The following is a 16,739-nucleotide window of genomic DNA, read 5'->3' on the forward strand; positions in this document are numbered from 1 at the left end:
ATGGACATGAGGTGTCCACAAATGGAAGTGTTGGAGATGGACAGAAACAAAGAACATCCTAGGAAGTTGGCCAGTTTGGAAACCAATGGGGTAAGTAATTATCAGTATTAACTGGGACCGGGGGTAGTTGAAATGGTAAAGGTTGACATGATCACGGTAGGTACTTGTGCAGAAGTCACGTCCGTGGAATATTGCTACCAAAGGAACTGGCACAAACAAGCAGTGACCAGTGTTATTATAGGGTTAGGTTAAATACAAAAGGAGCTTTTCTTTTCCATGGATGTGACTTCTGCATAATTACCATCTTTTCCTCTGATAAGATAGGATATCCTTTGAAATATATATAGAAAAAGAACAATGGATTTTGGAGTTGAAGTAATTAATCAAAATGAAATAAATGAGGTTCTACTGTACCTAGACAGCTGATTAGGACAGGTCCATTGTTTGGAGTGGTCAAGAGAACTGACTCTCAACCTGGAGGTACAGGGTTCAAATCTCAGCCGGGACAGACATTTTCTAACCAAACTATTCCATTCTTGGGTGGACATGGATGTGAAAGAATGTGTCAATTCAATTATGTGTCTTGGTGAAAAAGGAACTGGATCTCAGCCGGGACAGAAATTTTCTAACCAAACTATTCCATTCTTGGGTGGGCATGGATGTGAAAGAATGTGTCAATTCAATTCAATTATGTGTCTTGGTGAAAAAAAAGGAACTGGAGTCCACCTGAGTTGTTATACACTTAGGTAGGTAGGTATTTAGTGTTAGGTCCCCCTTTTTTTCTCAACTCCAAAAAGAAAATGGCATTAGAAGGAGTTTCAAAACTTAATGTCTGAGACATTGGATGAAAAAGAACAAGGGGTGTTGAGTTAATGACCAAGCCAGTTTTTGTCAAATTTGGCAACAACTCAAAAGATTTGGGAAACAATAAATACTCAGAGGCAATTTTACCAGGGACAGAGAGTGAAAGGAGGTTTCTTTTGTAGGAAAAAATACAGTCAATTGTGTTTGGTTGTCAAGAAAAGGAGCAGTTAACCCCATGTTGATGTTGGTTTGTAAGTGAATTAAAAAATGAGTAACTGAACTGAGAAATCTTTCCTAAACAGCAAACAGATGTGGTTGCTCTCTCTTCAATTTTGATAACACCTCCATTGTTACAGTTCTTTCATTAGTGGGTATTTTATTTTCAATCCAGTCCTTTTATTTCCTATTATGTTGTATATTTAAGTAAGTCTTTGTTTTAGTAATTCCTTCATTGCAAAATATCAATACCTAAGTACCTAATAATAATAAAAAAAGGGGGGAAACATTCCAACAATGTGTCAATTCTTAAAAGGGTTAGGAAGGGTTAAATTCTTAAAAGGGTTTGTCAATTCTTTAAAGGGTTAAATGTGTCTCAGCATGGGAGCAAAATTATCGGCTTTCAATTAAGCTTTTCCTCTCTGCTCATGTGTAGCGAGAGATTTTAATTGTCATTTCCCTCCTGAGGTTTTATCCCCTGGGGAGGGGTAGAGGGACTAATGTGATTGTCTCCACTGAGTCTTATCCCTGTCTCCACTAAGTCTTGTTATTGTCTCCACTAAGTCTTGTTATTGTCTCCACTAAGTCTTGTTATTGTCTCCACTAAGTCTTGTTATTGTCTCCACTAAGTCTTGTTATTGTCTCCACTAAGTCTTGTTATTGTCTCCACTAAGTCTTGTTATTGTCTCCACTAAGTCTTGTTATTGTCTCCACTAAGTCTTGTTATTGTCTCCACTAAGTCTTGTTATTGTCTCCACTAAGTCTTGTTATTGTCTCCACTAAGTCTTGTTATTGTCTCCACTAAGTCTTGTTATTGTCTCCACTAAGTCTTGTTATTGTCTCCACTAAGTCTTGTTATTGTCTCCACTAAGTCTTGTTATTGTCTCCACTAAGTCTTGTTATTGTCTCAATTTTTTAGCCCGTAGTTTATTCGATCATGGTTAAAGAATACCTTTGTACCTACCTAATTTGTTTAATATTCAGTTTATTATTATTCTTGATTTGATTTTTTTATTTTACTTTCATGTAATGATTTAAAATCAAGACTGGAGCCCGTTCTCCCTTTATTCCCAATATAATGTCACCCATCCATTTATTGGCCTTTCTCGGCGTAGCTTAACATAGGTAACGCTAAAACCGGTCTTAAATGATCGGCTGAAGTGTTATCTAAAACTTTCTCGCTTTGAGTTCATAGGTCGTCGCGACAAATTTCGAGATCAGAGCTCATTTGTGTGATAAAATGAAATTTCGAGATCAGAGCTCATTTGTGTGAGAAAATGTGAAAAAAATCCCCCAAAAACCAGTTTTTTTTGGTTTTTTGGCTTTATGGTTTTCTGGACAAAATTTGCACCACCATTTTCGTGATCCTGGTAAAAAGACCTTTAATTTGATATATAGGTCGACCAGGTTTGGATAAGTCCTTCTATGGGGACAGACCGACAGACCGACAGAGTGACAGAGCAGAGACACCGAAGCGAATACAATAGTCCGTCCCTTATACCTTTTTATTACTATTGTAATAATAAAGGAAGGACGGACTAACCTTATACCTTTTTATTACTATTGTAATAATAAAGGAAGGACGGACTAAAAAGGAAGGAAACATTATCTAGGGACTCTAATAAAGATCTTAATAATAAAACCATAATATAATCCTTCAAGATTTTCAACCTAGGGGAGTAATATTCAGTTTCTTTCCTTCCTGTTTACCTTTCATCCCCTCTTCATCTTTTCTCTCTCTCTCTCTCTCTCTCCCTCCCTCTCTCTCTCTCTCTCTCTCTCTCTCTCTTACTTGATATTGAGAAGTCGATCCCTATTCTATTCCCCAGTTTTTTCTTTCTCTCTCTCTCTCTCTCTCTCTCATTTCTTATGTTCTTGAGATTCCGTTGGACACTCTCCAAAAAGAAAAGGAAAAAGGAGGAGGAGAAGAAGAAGAACAAGAAGAAGAAGGAGAAGAAGAACAAGAAGAAGAAGAAGGAGGAGGAGGAGAAGAAGAAGAACAAGAAGAAGGAGGACAAGAAGAAGGAGGAGGAGGAGGAGGAGAAGAAGAAGAAGAAGAACAAGGAGAAGAAGGAGGAGGAGGAGAAGGAATTGAGAGCTCTCTCTCTCTCTCTCTCTCTCTCTCTCTCTCTCTCTCTCTCTCTCTCTCTCTCTCTCTCTTCCCCTCTCTCTTTCTCTCTCTCTTTCTCTCACTCACTCCCTCCCTCTTTTTTTCTCTCTCTTTCTCTTTTTTTCTCTCTCTCTCCTTGGATTTGCTCCACCTTCTTTTTTTTATTCCTTTTTCTCTCTCTCTCTCCCTCTCCTCTCTCTCTCTCCCTCTTTATCTCTCTCTCTCTCACTCTCTCTATCTCTCTCTCTATCCCTCTCTCTCTATCCCTCTCTCTCTCTCTATTCCTCTCCCTCTCTCTATCCCTCTCCCTCTCTCTCTCCTTCCCTTCTTTCTCACTCCTCTCTTTCTCTCTCTCACTCTCTCTCCATTCCCCTCTCTCTTTCTCTCTCTCACTCTCTCTCCATTCCCCTCTCTCTTTCTCTCTCTCTTTCCCTCTCTCTCTCTCTCTCTTTCCCTCTCTCTTTCTCTTAATCACTCCCTTTTTTTTTCTCTCTTTTTTTTCTCTCTCTCTCCTTGGATTTGCTCCACCTTCTTTTTTTATTCCTTTCTCTCTCTCTCTCTCTCCTTCCCTTCTTTCTCTCTCCCTCTCTCTCCCTCTCCTCTCCCTCTCTCTCCTCTCCCTGTTCACGAGAGGGTTTGTATTCTACGTATTCATAATTTAAGTAATGTGCCAAGTTCGAGCGACTTTGGCTGAAATCTAAAGGCCTGAGAATTGCGAACTCTTTTCGAGCTTTTTCAAAGACATGGCGTTAAAAAGCGGCCGAACCGTACATTTCTCGAGGTCCGGCCCGCGGACACTTTTCATCGTCCTTAAATATGGAAGCTGTGTGCAAAATTTGAGCGACCTGTGGCCAAAGGTAAAGTCGTGAGAAGCGCTAGTTCCTTTTGAGCTTTTTCCCTGTACAGGTGTACAGCCCTAAATAGCGGAATTTTGGTCCGGAATAACGGCCGAACCGTACCTTCTGGAAACAGAGCCCAAGGATATTTTTAATCTATATAATTTATCGAATCTCTGTGCCAAGTTCGAGCGACTTTGGCTGAAATCTAAAGGCCTGAGAATTACGAACTCTTTTCGACCATTTTCAAAGACATGGCGTTAATTAGCGGCCGAACTGTACATTTCTCGAGGTCCGGCCCTCTTTATGTATTTCTGCAGGCTTTTATCCAACTAAATGAAGGCCAACTTATTACCCATTAGAAAGTAAAAATCCTTCAAAGATATTAAAAGTCGCTTTAAAATCGAGAAAAGATTAGAACTATCCGTTTTAGGGTCCCCTGAATTCAGTAAAGTTAGTCGCAGACAACGTTTCTTAACTTCGGTAAATTACATATACATATACATGTTAGGCTCAATCCCCGAATTCGCTCAATGAGCGAAAAAATAGCTCACTCCGCGGAGTAAAAAATGCAAAATGCTCATTCCCCGAAATTCGGCAATTGAGCAACTGTAAATAGCTCAGTCCGCGGACTAGATTTATGTAAAAGTTAAACTGCCAAAATCGACCATTGAGCACCAAGGCCCGAAATTCGGCAATTGAGCAACTGTAAATAGCTCAGTCCGCGGACTAGATTTATGTAAAAGTTAAACTGCCGAAATCAACCATTGAACACCAAGAGAAAGAAGGCTAAACTGCTCACTCCGCGGAGTGGAGAACATTAAATGCCAGACCGCGGATTGTGCGTTGAAAAATGCTCAAACCCCCTAATGGTATACTGCGGGACTTGAACCCCTTGTAACTTTTACCACTTACCAATAATAGCAAAAGGTCATTTGGTTACCCATGAAATTTGACGTAGATTTCAAAAATGAAATAAAATATAGGGGTTCTTATTTGAATTTCTCGAGAAAACGACGACTTTTATCGAAAAAGTGCCACTGCTGGGGTTCGAACCTGGATTTTGACATCACCATCAAATTTGTCAAGGGCTCTTTCTTACCTTCAGAAAAAAACAAAACTTTAAAATTCCAAGCTGTTTTAAAAGCTACAAGGGGTTCAAGTCCCGTAGTATACCATTAGATCGGGGTTTGAGCATTTTTCAAAGCGCACAATCCGCGGTCTGGCATTTAATGTTCTCCACTCCGCGGAGTGAGCAGTTTATCCTTCAATCTCATGATGCTCAATGGCCGATTTCGGCAATTTAGCTTTCGCATCAATCCAGTCCGCGGACTGAGCTATTTACAGTTGCTCGATTGCCGAATTTCGGGGAATGAGCATTTCGCATTTTTTGTTCCGAGGGGTGAGCTATTTTTTCGCTCACTGAGCGAATTCGGGGAATGAGCCTAACATACATATGTAAAAGAAAGTTATGGGACGTTCACATAAGATTTTGTCTCAAATAGTCGTCCGTTCAAATACCAATTACGTGCAGCACTGCTTAACTTCAGTGATCCTTGCGGAACTGGAAGCTATTTTAAAAGTTACAAGGGGTTCAAGTCCCGCAGTATACCATTAGATCGGGGTTTGAGCATTTTTCAAAACGCACAATCCGCGTTCTGGCATTTAATGTTCTCCACTCCGCGGAGTGAGCAGTTTAGCCTTCAATCTCATGATGCTCATCGATTTCGGCAATTTAACTTTCGCATCAATCCAGTCCGCGGACTGAGCTATTTACAGTTGCTCGATTGCCGAATTTCGGGGAATGAGCATTTTGCAATTTTTTGTACCGAGGGGTGAGCTATTTTTTCGCTCATTGAGCGAATTCGGGAAATGAGCCTAACATACATATGTAACAGAAAGTTGTGGGACTTTCACATCAGATTTTGTCTCAAATAGTTGTCCGTTCAAATACCAATTACGTTCAGCAATGCTTAACTTCAGTGATCCTTGCGGAACTGGTGCGTTCAACATGTCATCTCCGCTGCGCTGGTTTTGTCGTTTTAATATCAAATTCGTCCGTTTAACCATCTTTCAGGAAAACCGCCAAATGGTGTTGGTGCTATCCGAAAGCCATTCCCCAACCTGCCTCCTCTGCCTTTCTTTTTCTTTCTAATCTCCTATTCTTTCATTCTCTTGCTTCCCATTCATCGAATCTCTTTTTACTTTCTATGTACAGTAGAACCTCGATTCTTTCAACTTTCATTATTTCAACTCCAAAATCTATTATTGTTTTTTTTTTCTATCTCTCAAAAGATATTAGTGCTTTATTTAGACTGTCGAATTAGGACATAAAATGTAGTCCCATTATCTCAACAGTTTAATATTGCACCACTTTATTTGTTTAAATCATAAGGATATCCTATCTCATAGAAAGTGATCATTTCAACTACCCCCGGTCCCAATCAGTTCAAATAACACTGTTCTACTGTACATACTAATGTACATATAGCGGAGCTATATACTAGTTCTCTTCAATCTTTTGTGCTTTTGTGAATAGAAAAGAGACACCATTATTCTATTTATTTGCTTGAACGCACCTCCGCCGTGGAAAGACTTGCAGAAGAAACCGTTCCCAACCGGTGAGTTTTTTTTACTTTCTGTTACCACTATTGTTGCTGTTAACGTTTATGTCGACATTTCAATCTTTCTCCAATCCAAGGAATGTAGCCTTCTCCAGGGGGGGGAGAGCCGAGGGATCTGTTACACTATAAATGGGGAACCGTCATACAATGTAATGCGAAAGGATTGGAAGTAGTCCAAATCTTTAAAATCGAGAAAAGATTAGAACTATCCGTTTTAGGGTCCCCTGAATTCAGTCAAGTTAGTCGCAGACAACGTTTCTTAACTTCGGTAAATTACATTACTTTCCTTCCTATAGGATAAGGAAAGTAAAATGTCTCTTTTCCTCTTTAACCCACACTATTTCGCCCGGTCACAGATTCGTATCTCACTTCCTAGCCAACCGCTATGACACCCCTCCCTCCTCTTCTCTCCCTCCCCCGCCCTGTCACTGTGAGCATTGCGGGGGGCAGGAGGGGCCATCGCATCCCAGCTCCTATCTGGGAGTGCCCCCAGAACGTCTGAACGCACCTCCGCCGTGGAAAGAGTTGCAGAAGAAACCGTTCCCAACCGGTGAGTTTTTTTACTTTCTGTTTCACTACTGTTGCTGTTAACTGTTAACGTTTATGTCGACATTTCAATCTTTCTCCAATCCAAGGAATGGAGCCTTCTCCAGGGGGTTTGTCCAGAAAGCCGAGGGAACTGTTACACTATAAATGGGGAACCGTCATACAATGTAATGCGAAAGGATTGGAAGTAGTCCAAATCTTTAAAATCGAGAAAAGATTAGAACTATCCGTTTTAGGGTCCCCTGAATTCAGTCAAGTTAGTCGCAGACAACGTTTCTTAACTTCGGTAAATTACAAATATAAATGTTAGGCTCAATCCCCGAATTCGTCTTTAAAATCGAGAAAAGATTAGAACTATCCGTTTTAGGGTCCCCTGAATTCAGTAAAGTTAGTCGCAGACAACGTTTCTTAACTTCGTGGAGTAAAAAATGCAAAAATGCGGGGAATGAGCATTTTGCATTTTTTGTTCCGAGGATTGAGCGAATTCGGGGAATGAGCCTAACATACATATGTAACAGAAAGTTGTGGGACGTTCACATCAGATTTTGTCTCAAATAGTCGTCCGTTCAAATACCAATTACGTTCAGCACTGCTTAATTTCAGTGATCCTTGCGGAACTGGTGCGTTTAACATGTCATCTCCGCTGCGCTGGTTTTGTCGTTTTAATACCAAATTCGTCCGTTTAACCATCTTTCAGGGAAACCGCCAAATGGTGTTGGTGCTATCCGAAAGCCATTCCCCAACCTGCCTCCTCTGCTGGAAGAATTTCCCGACCACGGAACGGGATCCGAACCCGCGAGCCCTCGTCACCAAAGCTCCGGGGTAACCGCTGGCAATTCCGATATGACTTGTCTGAGTGGCTCTTCAAACAGGGCTTCAGATGCTTTCAATGTCTTTGGTGTTACTTCTTATGGTGCGAATCCGAACCCGCGAGCCCTCGTCACCAAAGCTCCGGGGTAACCGCTGGCAATTCCGATATGACTTGTCTGAGTGGCACTTCAAACAGGGCTTCAGATGCTTTCAATGTCTTTGGTGTTACTTCTTATGGTGCGCATGGCTCTTCTTCAAATGCTGCATCCAATTCTTCTATTACTTTTTATGCAGTTGGTGGTTCAAATGTTGCCAGCTCTGGTACCTTCACGTCATCGGGTACAGTGTCTACGTTGGCATCTAACAAAACAGATTCCCCCAGTTCTGGTACCTTCACGTCATCTGGTACAGTGTCTACGTTGGCATCTAACAAAACAGATTCTCCCAGTACAGCTATACCAACTTCAGTTCCTTCTTCTAGTACACCTATAACTACTTCAGTTGATTCTTCCAGCGCTATAACTTTGTCAACTGATTCTTCTCTAGCTACTTCCACCAACTTTGGCACTATCAATACGACTTGTTCACCCAACAGTAAGTCCAGCAGAACTTCCACTAGTTCAGTGGGCGCGAAAGCTACGTCTACTAAATCAACTGGAATTGTCAACACCACCAAGTCTTCTAATGATACCATGACCAAGTCTTCAAATGATGATTCCTTAAGTACTACTTCAGTAGGTATTGAATCAACTGGAATTGTCAACACCACCAAGTCTTCTAATGATACCATGACCAAGTCTTCAAATGATGATTCCTTAAGTACTACTTCAGTGGGTATTGCTTCCATTGGTACTTCACTTTTTGCAACCGGAAGTACTAAATCGTCTGATGCTGATTCCTCAAGCCCCACGTCAGTGAGCACTTCTGCGGCTGGTACTTCAACTGTTACTATCAATAGTACGACGAATTCTTCCTCTAATTCAGCTGGAATGGATACTAAGGCTGGTACTACTACTGATACAAATGCTGCCCCTAATTCTGCCGGTACCATCAATACTATGTCTGGTACTACCTCTAATTCATCCGATACCATCAACACCTTAAAAAAAAAAAAAAAAAAATCAGTCTATAGTGCAACAGAAATGACTCTGCTCTTACCATGTATCTGCAGGTAGACTATGGAATTCTCTTCATAGGGGTATAAGGGACAAAGTCTAGTGACATTCAAGACCTCCCTGGTGAAATATCTTAAAGGCTCACAGTGAAAGAAAAATTTAGTAGTTGGATGGAAGAGCTCCTCTAGGAGAACCTTGCCACCTGTAAAAAAAGGCCATAATAAAGAGGTTTGATAGAGGGAACTGTAACTGCTAAGGTCTTATCGTCCCGAAATTCAAGAGAAAGGGAAGACAGGATAGCTGAAAGCCAGTCGTTCCGAAAACGAACCTTGTCTGTTCAGGATAAAATTGTCTGGCGGAAATCGAACCCGTGACCTAGCGTTTACAAGGCAGACGCGCTACCCTCCAAGCTAACTAGGCTGGCTCCTTCTGTCTTGAATATCCTCTGAATTTCTCTATTTATTATTTTTTTCTCGTCAACCCTTTTCGTCCCTTTTCCTCCTTAACCCACACTATTTCGCCCGGTCACAGATTCGTATCTCACTTCCTAGCCAACCGCTACGACACCCCTCCCTCCTCTGCGGCTGGTACTTCAACTGTTACTATCAATAGTACGACGAATTCTTCCTCTAATTCAGCTGGAATGGATACTAAGGCTGGTACTACCACTGATACAAATGCTGCCCCTAATTCTGCCGGTACCATCAATACTATGTCTGGTACTACCTCTAATTCATCTGATGAAAGAAGCTACTGAAGAAGATGTATGTTCAGAGCGCGCAAGAAACAGGTAATTGATCAAACAAAGTAGGCAATTTTAACCATAAAAAAATAAAAATAAATGATTTTAAAGTTGACCCCATAGGGCGAACCCTCGCTCCGCCTGAAATTTGGTGACTACTTAAAAAAAGGGATTTTAAAAGAAAAAACTTGTACTCCAAATTTCAGCTTCTCATCTTAAGCCGTTCAAAAGATCCGAAAACCACTTTATTAGTCTCTATTGACCAACTTTATTAGTTTTTAAAGCAATCTGAGTACATACAATAGTATTTAACGATTTTTTTTGTGTGCCTATTTCTTCTCATTTCAGGCAGAGGACATAAAGGACCCAGTGTCGGAGGAGGTGGTAGCTACCCTGGAATCAGCGGCACCGAATCGTCCCCAAGTCTCCCATTAGGTGTTCCCCACTACGCCACTTTCGAACCGGGCACTGCCCCACCTAGCAACCCCTTTGGAGGACCTGGTAATCCATCCAATGGCAACGGATCAAGCTATGGCAACCCTTCCACCTATCAAGGTGTTTCCTTCAAAAGATCCGAAAACCACTTTATTAGTCTCTATTGACCAACTTTATTAGTTTTTAAAGTAATCTGAGTACATACAATAGTATTTAACGATTTTTTTTGTGCCTATTTCTTCTCATTTCAGGCAGAGGACATAAAGGACCCAGTGTCGGAGGAAGTGGTAGCTACCCCGGAATCAGCGGCACCGAATCGTCTCCAAGTCTCCCATTAGGTGTTCCCCACTACGCCACTTTCGAACCGGGCACTGCCCCACCTAGCAACCCATTTGGAGGACCTGGTAATCCATCCAATGGCAACGGATCAAGCTATGGCAACCCTTCCACCTATCAAGGTGTTTCAGGACCTGGAAACCAATCCACTTACCAAGGGATCTATCGAAATCCCCCTGGAGGGGTTGGTGGGAACATTTCACCTGTGTTTCAGGACCTGGAAACCAATCCAGTTACCAAGGGATCTATCGAAATCCCCCTGGAGGGGTTGGTGGGAACATTTCACCATCGCCAGGGATTTTTTCAGGTTTTCCTCCGCAGACTCCTAATGGTATGGCCAACTCTGGGACCCCCGTGGGATTTTCCCAGTTTTCCCAGGAAAATGGACAGTTTGGATACCCTCAAATGTCAACTGGACAGTTTAGCCCAGGAAGCATCGGCCAGTCCCCATATAACGGTGTTGGGTATTACCAGGGTGCCCAGTTTGGGTACGCCCCTCTAATTCCGGGACAGAACGGTCCAAACCCCTATTTGGGACAGACGGGGTACTCAAACGGACGGGAAACTACCGCTAATGAACCGTTTCCAGGACAGACGGAAGGGTACAGTCCGCCACTTTTGGGACCTCTCGGGCAACTTTCCGGGACGGTTGCGTTCCAACCTTCAAACCGTTTCCAGGACAGACGGAAGGGTACAGTCCGCCACTTTTGGGACCTCTCGGGCAACTTTCCGGGACGGTTGCGTTCCAACCTTCACCCTACGGCCAACCTTCAGAGAGCTCGCCCTTCAACCAACTTTCAAGCTATCAACCTTCAGGTCAACCTTCAACGTTCGGGCAACCTTCACCGTACGGCCAACCTTCAGAGAGCTCGCCCTTCAACCAACTTTCAAGCTATCAACCTTCAGCCCCTTTCAACAGCCATGAAAGGAATTCGTCCTTTGCCGACCAAATTTCAGAGAGGAGCGGTCCTTTTAATAGCCAACCCGAAAGGAATGGTTATAACCAGCATCCTTCAGGAAGAAATTCGCCTTTCAACAACCAACTTTCCGAAAGAGGTGCCCCTTTCAGCAGGTGTCACTGAGTGTTTCATTCGAACTGTGGAGGCGTTGATGAAACAGGAGCCCTTCCCCGAGAACCCCATGCTGTATCCTTTATAGTGCAACACTAATAAGAATAGAAAATACGTTGTTCATCCTGCCAGAATGATTTCCCTTGCTCAAGAAATAGCAAGGGTTGAGTGCGAAGGGCATCCACTCGTAAAATTTGTAGCCAAGACCAAAATGTCAGCCCAAAGCAATCACCCTAGTTAAGGCTGATTGAAGCCAGCAGCCTAGTTAGCTTAGTTGGTAGCGGGTCTGCCTTGTAAGCACTAGGCGTCACTGAGTGTTTCATTCGAACTGTGGAGGCGTTGATGAAACAGGAGCCCTTCCCCGAGAACCCCATGCTGTATCCTTTATAGTGAAACACCACTAAGAATAGAATATACCCTGCTTATACAGGGTTTATACGCGACCTGGAAAAACAGGAAAACCTGGAAAAGTCATGGAATCTGAAAATCGGCCAAAAAGTCATGGAAAATCGTGAAAATTTGAAGAAAACCTGGAAGGGTCATGGAATTTCATTCCCGGGAAAAGCGTATAAACCCTGTTATACTGCCAGAATGAGACTGAAGAGCCCCAGGTACTGAGACTGAAAATATCTTATGGGCTCATAGTGAAAGAAAAAGCAGTCTATAGTGCAACAGAAATGACTCTGCTCTTACCATGTATCTGCAGATAGACTATGGAATTCTCTTCATAGGGGTATAAGGGACAAAGTCTAGTGCAGTGGTTCCCAACCTTTTTTAGACAAATACCCCTTTTTAAGCTCAAATTTAGCCATCCAATAGTCTAGTGGCATTCAAGACCTCCCTGGTGAAATATCTTAAAGGCTCACAGTGAAAGAAAAATTGTTGGATGGAAGAGCTCCTCTAGGAGAACCCTGCCACCTATAAAAAAAGGCCATAAAAAATAAAGAGGTTTGATAGAGGGAACTGTAACTGCTAAGGTCTTATCGTCCCGAAATCGAAGAGAGAAGGAAGTCAGGATAGCAGAAAGCCAGTCGGTCCGAAAACGAACCTTGTCTGTTCAGGATAAAATTGTCTGGCAGAAATCGAACCCGCGACCTAGCACTTAGATTCTTAGAAGGTAGACGCGCTACCCTCCAAGCTAACTCTTTCAGCAGTCAACCTTTGGATAGGAACTCCTTCAGCCACCAACCTTCAGACAGGAATCCCTACCAACCTTCAGGAGGTGGCGGACGCCCCTCTCAATTCCGGCCCAATTACGCCCCCAAAACCGACTGGGCCGCCAACAGTGGCAAGCGAAACGCTTCCGGAGGTTACGCCAAGAGAGAGTTTGCCGCCAAAACGGAATTTTCCGCCAAGTCGGAGTATGCCAAATCCGATTTTTCTCCCAAGAAGGAATTCGCGAAATCGGAGTTTTCCCGATCTGATTTTTCCCCTAAGAAAGATTTTGCTAAGTCGGAGTTTTCCTTTTCCGCCAAGTCGGAGTATGCCAAATCCGATTTTTCTCCCAAGAAGGAATTCGCGAAATCGGAGTTTTCCCGATCTGATTTTTCCCCGAAGAAAGAGTTTGCTAAATCGGAGTTTTCCTCTAAATCGGCCACTGGCGAAGTCTACTATGGGTACAAATGCCAAATCCGATTTTTCTCCCAAGAAGGAATTCGCGAAATCGGAGTTTTCCCGATCTGATTTTTCCCCTAAGAAAGAGTTTGCTAAATCGGCCACTGGCGAAGTCTACTATGGGTACAGAGCTAAATCTGTTCTTGGAGGAAGTGGAACTACTGCTGTTGGTGTTGGTGGACATGCTGGCAGAGGGTTTGGAAATGGCCATCCAAGTGGACATGGTTATCAAGGAAGAGAAGAGAGAGGCCCGTCCACTCATGAGAAGAGAGAAAATGGAAATGTTTTCCAGGGAAGAGACGAAAGAAGCCCTAATAGTTATGAGAAAAGGGAAAGTGGACATGAAAGATCGGTAGGAAGTGGCAGTGGGTATGAGAGTGGACAGGGAAGAGAAGAAAGAGGCACTACTATTTACGAAAAGAGAGACCAAAGTGGACATGATTTTCAAGGAAGAGTTGGACATGATAATCAAGACAGTGAAGAAAGGGTACCTAGCTAATTTTGAAAAGAGAGATAGTGGACATGGCATTGAATTTGAAGAAACCATTTACTCATGAAAATTTGTAATGCAACAATAAGTTGAGCTGATGTATATTTTTATCTACTTTTCTCTCTTTGTTAACACGCTATTACCACGTCTCGTGAACTCATGTGACGTAAGGACAGTGTAGCTATCATGAACGAAATCACGTATATTATGGGAGAACTTTGAACTACATCTTTCTAACTCCCCATGAGCTCACGTGACGTGATAGTAGTGTGTTCCTACCTTTACTGTATGTATGCATATTTCTTATTTTATCAATTTAAATGTAGTCATATTACGATGGACTTCCCCCTATTCTTGCTTACTATGAATTTTGTTATGGGGTAAGTGTACCATTTATTCGCCCACCTAAAAAACGTACCATTTATTGGCCCACCTGCCCACATTTATTTTTCTAATTTTTGTTTTTATGACTACAATTTTTGAATAGCACTGGTTTGATAGCAGTCTTTAAGCCCTTTCTTTTGATGAAATTGGATCTTGGAAAAGTTCGTCCAGTTCAGACTTATGTGGCGTATGGTACAGGTGGGCCAATAAATGGTACACTTACCCTACACACTGTGATATGTTTATCATTTCAACCTACCTAGTCAAGATGGACCTTCACAAAGTTACAGAATCTTCAATCTATCGTTTCAGAAATTCCATGACTTTTCCAGAAAATTTCCATGACTTTTCCAGAAAAATTAAGGGGCAGAGGTACTTAAAAATCAGTAAGATTACCCCTTCATTTAAATAAAATATGCAATATGCAGAACGTCAAGGAATATGAGGGGGAATGCGCCGCAGGCCGTTTTTCGAAAAAAAAAACTTGATATTTAATTTGAACATTTTTAATTTTTGACCGGATGGCAAATTCCATGACTTTTCCAGGTCGCATATAAACCCTGTGAATGTGATTAGGCAGGTAGCTTGTCGCCACATGGTGGATAAACCCCCTGTTAAAAACTTTGGCAGCTATACAGTGACATTAAAACCCCCCAAACGAATCATTTTGAAAGTAAAACACAAAATTGGAGTTATCTAATCAAAATGTTTTGTATTTGAATAATTAAATCATAGTCAAAATAAAAGTGGTAGGGAAAAGAAAAAAAAAAAAACCTAAATTGTTACGTAAAATTTACAAGTGATGGAAACTTAGCCCAACAGCTTCACCACATACTTATGAACAGGTTACAAGAGTTGAATCTTGGATGTTGGTAAAATAATAGTTTGGAAAGAAAAAATAATCATCAAATCTCAAGTCACTCTGTTCCAGAAGTACGGGCTGGCTTGAAAAGAAAAATAAAAAGTGGGCCGCTCAATTCTTGTCCTTTTCATACACATTCATATATATACAAAATTAAAAAGTAGAAAGAAAAAGTCAAAATCAGAATTCCGAGGGAACATCAAGCTATTCCCTTAATAAAAATAAACGCCTGAAAGAAGCCCCCATTTTGACATTTTGAAAAAAAGAAAATCAGGATAATTTTCTTATTGATTTTTTCATTTCTTTTTAAGTGTCATGTGTGATATGATTGGAAAAAGTTATTCATTGAAATTTCCTGGCTTCAAATTTACACTCAATTTCCACATACATTTTCTTGTTTAAAATCTTACCACACAAACCCCTATTCAGATATTTTCATAAAAGAAAATATACCTTTTCACTCATTTTCAACATACCTATGTATTTAAAATCTGCCACTTAAAATCAGGCATGTGAATTGTGTTTGTTATTGCACACATCTTACATATGACAGACACGAGTTAAAATAATAACAAACCTTTCTTTCCTACAGGATAAGTAAAAAAAAAACTGAAATAAATTTCTTCCCTTTATCAAATGAAAATAATACTCTTATGTATCTTCCTTGTAATATTTGAAATGGCATTTGTCCTATTTTCTTTTTCCTATAAACGTAAAACAGAGTGAAATTGATATAAAGGTCATACAAAAGAGGAATGAACACTTGTAAGGTTTTACAATGACTCGGAGATTTCACAAATGCTGGGGTTCAAAAGTAAATCGAATCTTGGAACAGTGTAATCAATCAATCCCGAGACATTTCAATCAATTAAGCCTCAAACATAACGAAGCCTGACATCAATCAAGTCTGTGACATTTGTCCTATTTTCTTTTTCCTATAAACGTAAAACAGAGTGAAATTGATATAAAGGTCATACAAAAGAGGAATGAACACTTGTCAGGTTTTACAATGACTTGGAGATTTCACTAATGCTGGGGTTCAAAAGTAAATCGAATCTTGGAACAGTGTAATCAATCAATCCCGAGACATTTCAATCAATCAAGCCTCAAACATAATGAAGCCTGACATCAATCAAGTCTCCAATCAAGCTTGGGTGTCATTTAAAAATTGTCAACTATTAGATCACAGTTTACCAATTTTTTATTGTGGCTTCGTATAAACATCAATAGTAATAATCATGGAAAGATACATGGAAATGGACCACCTCACTTTAGTAAAACATCATATTCCTACATGGAAATGGATCACTTTATCTTTGTTTCCAGACCAACAGTTTACCAATTTATTTTGTATCAGGGTTCAGTAAAAACATCATTCTTTGGAAAGATACATGGAAAGCTATTACCATTTACCAGTATCAGTAAAACCTCTTTATTTTCCAATACTCGGTAACACACAGTCCTGTCAAATTTTCACGTAAGTTCAATACTCGGTAAACCCACAGTCAAGTCAAAGTTGAAATTGCAGTTAAAAAAAAACCCCCCCTCGAGGTTAATTTTTACTATTTCTCCTTTGCTCTCGGCTGGGCTCTGAAAATTGGAAGCATCCACCCCCAATACATCATTCTTTGGACTCTCGCTCCCCCATACCTCCTCTACAAAATCCTGGATACGGACCTGTTTTAAACCGTTCCGTTTTCCGAGATACTATACCGTCAACATTTATTTTACAGAATTTCGCAAAA

At 41.1% G+C, this 16,739-nt stretch overlaps 3 protein-coding genes across 3 annotated transcripts in view; 2 read left to right on the plus strand and 1 right to left on the minus strand.

The window, feature by feature from the left end:
• LOC103513183 (cell wall protein IFF6-like) lies at window positions 1-9,818 on the plus strand. Its single transcript, XM_026826460.1, has 7 exons — window positions 1-90; window positions 6,511-6,587; window positions 6,947-7,140; window positions 7,834-7,958; window positions 8,093-8,333; window positions 8,400-8,879; window positions 9,649-9,818. The coding sequence occupies exons 1-7, from the start codon at window positions 1-3 to the stop codon at window positions 9,816-9,818; spliced, it is 1,377 nt and encodes a 458-aa protein (XP_026682261.1).
• LOC113469052 (hornerin-like) overlaps window positions 9,798-16,739 on the plus strand; it is a 16,131-nt gene continuing 9,189 nt past the window's right edge. The window contains exons 1-6 of the mRNA XM_026826461.1: window positions 9,798-9,851; window positions 10,152-10,394; window positions 10,490-10,841; window positions 10,896-11,062; window positions 11,253-11,646; window positions 12,799-12,878. Of these exons, the coding sequence (XP_026682262.1) occupies window positions 9,824-9,851; window positions 10,152-10,394; window positions 10,490-10,841; window positions 10,896-11,062; window positions 11,253-11,646; window positions 12,799-12,878 (1,264 nt within the window). The 5' untranslated portion in view covers window positions 9,798-9,823. The remainder of the gene's footprint in view (window positions 9,852-10,151; window positions 10,395-10,489; window positions 10,842-10,895; window positions 11,063-11,252; window positions 11,647-12,798; window positions 12,879-16,739) is intronic.
• Window positions 16,199-16,739, minus strand: part of LOC103513185 (chromobox protein homolog 1) — a 17,612-nt gene continuing 17,071 nt past the window's right edge. The window contains exon 6 of the mRNA XM_017445716.2: window positions 16,199-16,532. The gene's annotated coding sequence lies outside the window, so the exon portion shown is untranslated. The remainder of the gene's footprint in view (window positions 16,533-16,739) is intronic.

The sequence above is a fragment of the Diaphorina citri genome, unplaced genomic scaffold (assembly GCF_000475195.1).
Source record: "Diaphorina citri unplaced genomic scaffold, Diaci psyllid genome assembly version 1.1 scaffold937, whole genome shotgun sequence".
Classification (NCBI taxonomy): Eukaryota; Metazoa; Arthropoda; class Insecta; order Hemiptera; family Psyllidae; genus Diaphorina; species Diaphorina citri.

What these genes read in the sequence shown, in the direction of transcription:
- LOC103513183 (XM_026826460.1), top strand. Translation starts at nt 1, where the DNA reads ATGGACATGAGGTGTCCACAAATGGAAGTGTTGGAGATGGACAGAAAC. An exon ending in CCAGTTTGGAAACCAATGGG is followed by an intron (nt 91 to 6,510) that starts GTAAGTAATTAT and finishes TGAATAGAAAAG; the next exon opens with AGACACCATTATTCTATTTA. An exon ending in AACAGATTCCCCCAGTTCTG is followed by an intron (nt 8,334 to 8,399) that starts GTACCTTCACGT and finishes CTCCCAGTACAG; the next exon opens with CTATACCAACTTCAGTTCCT.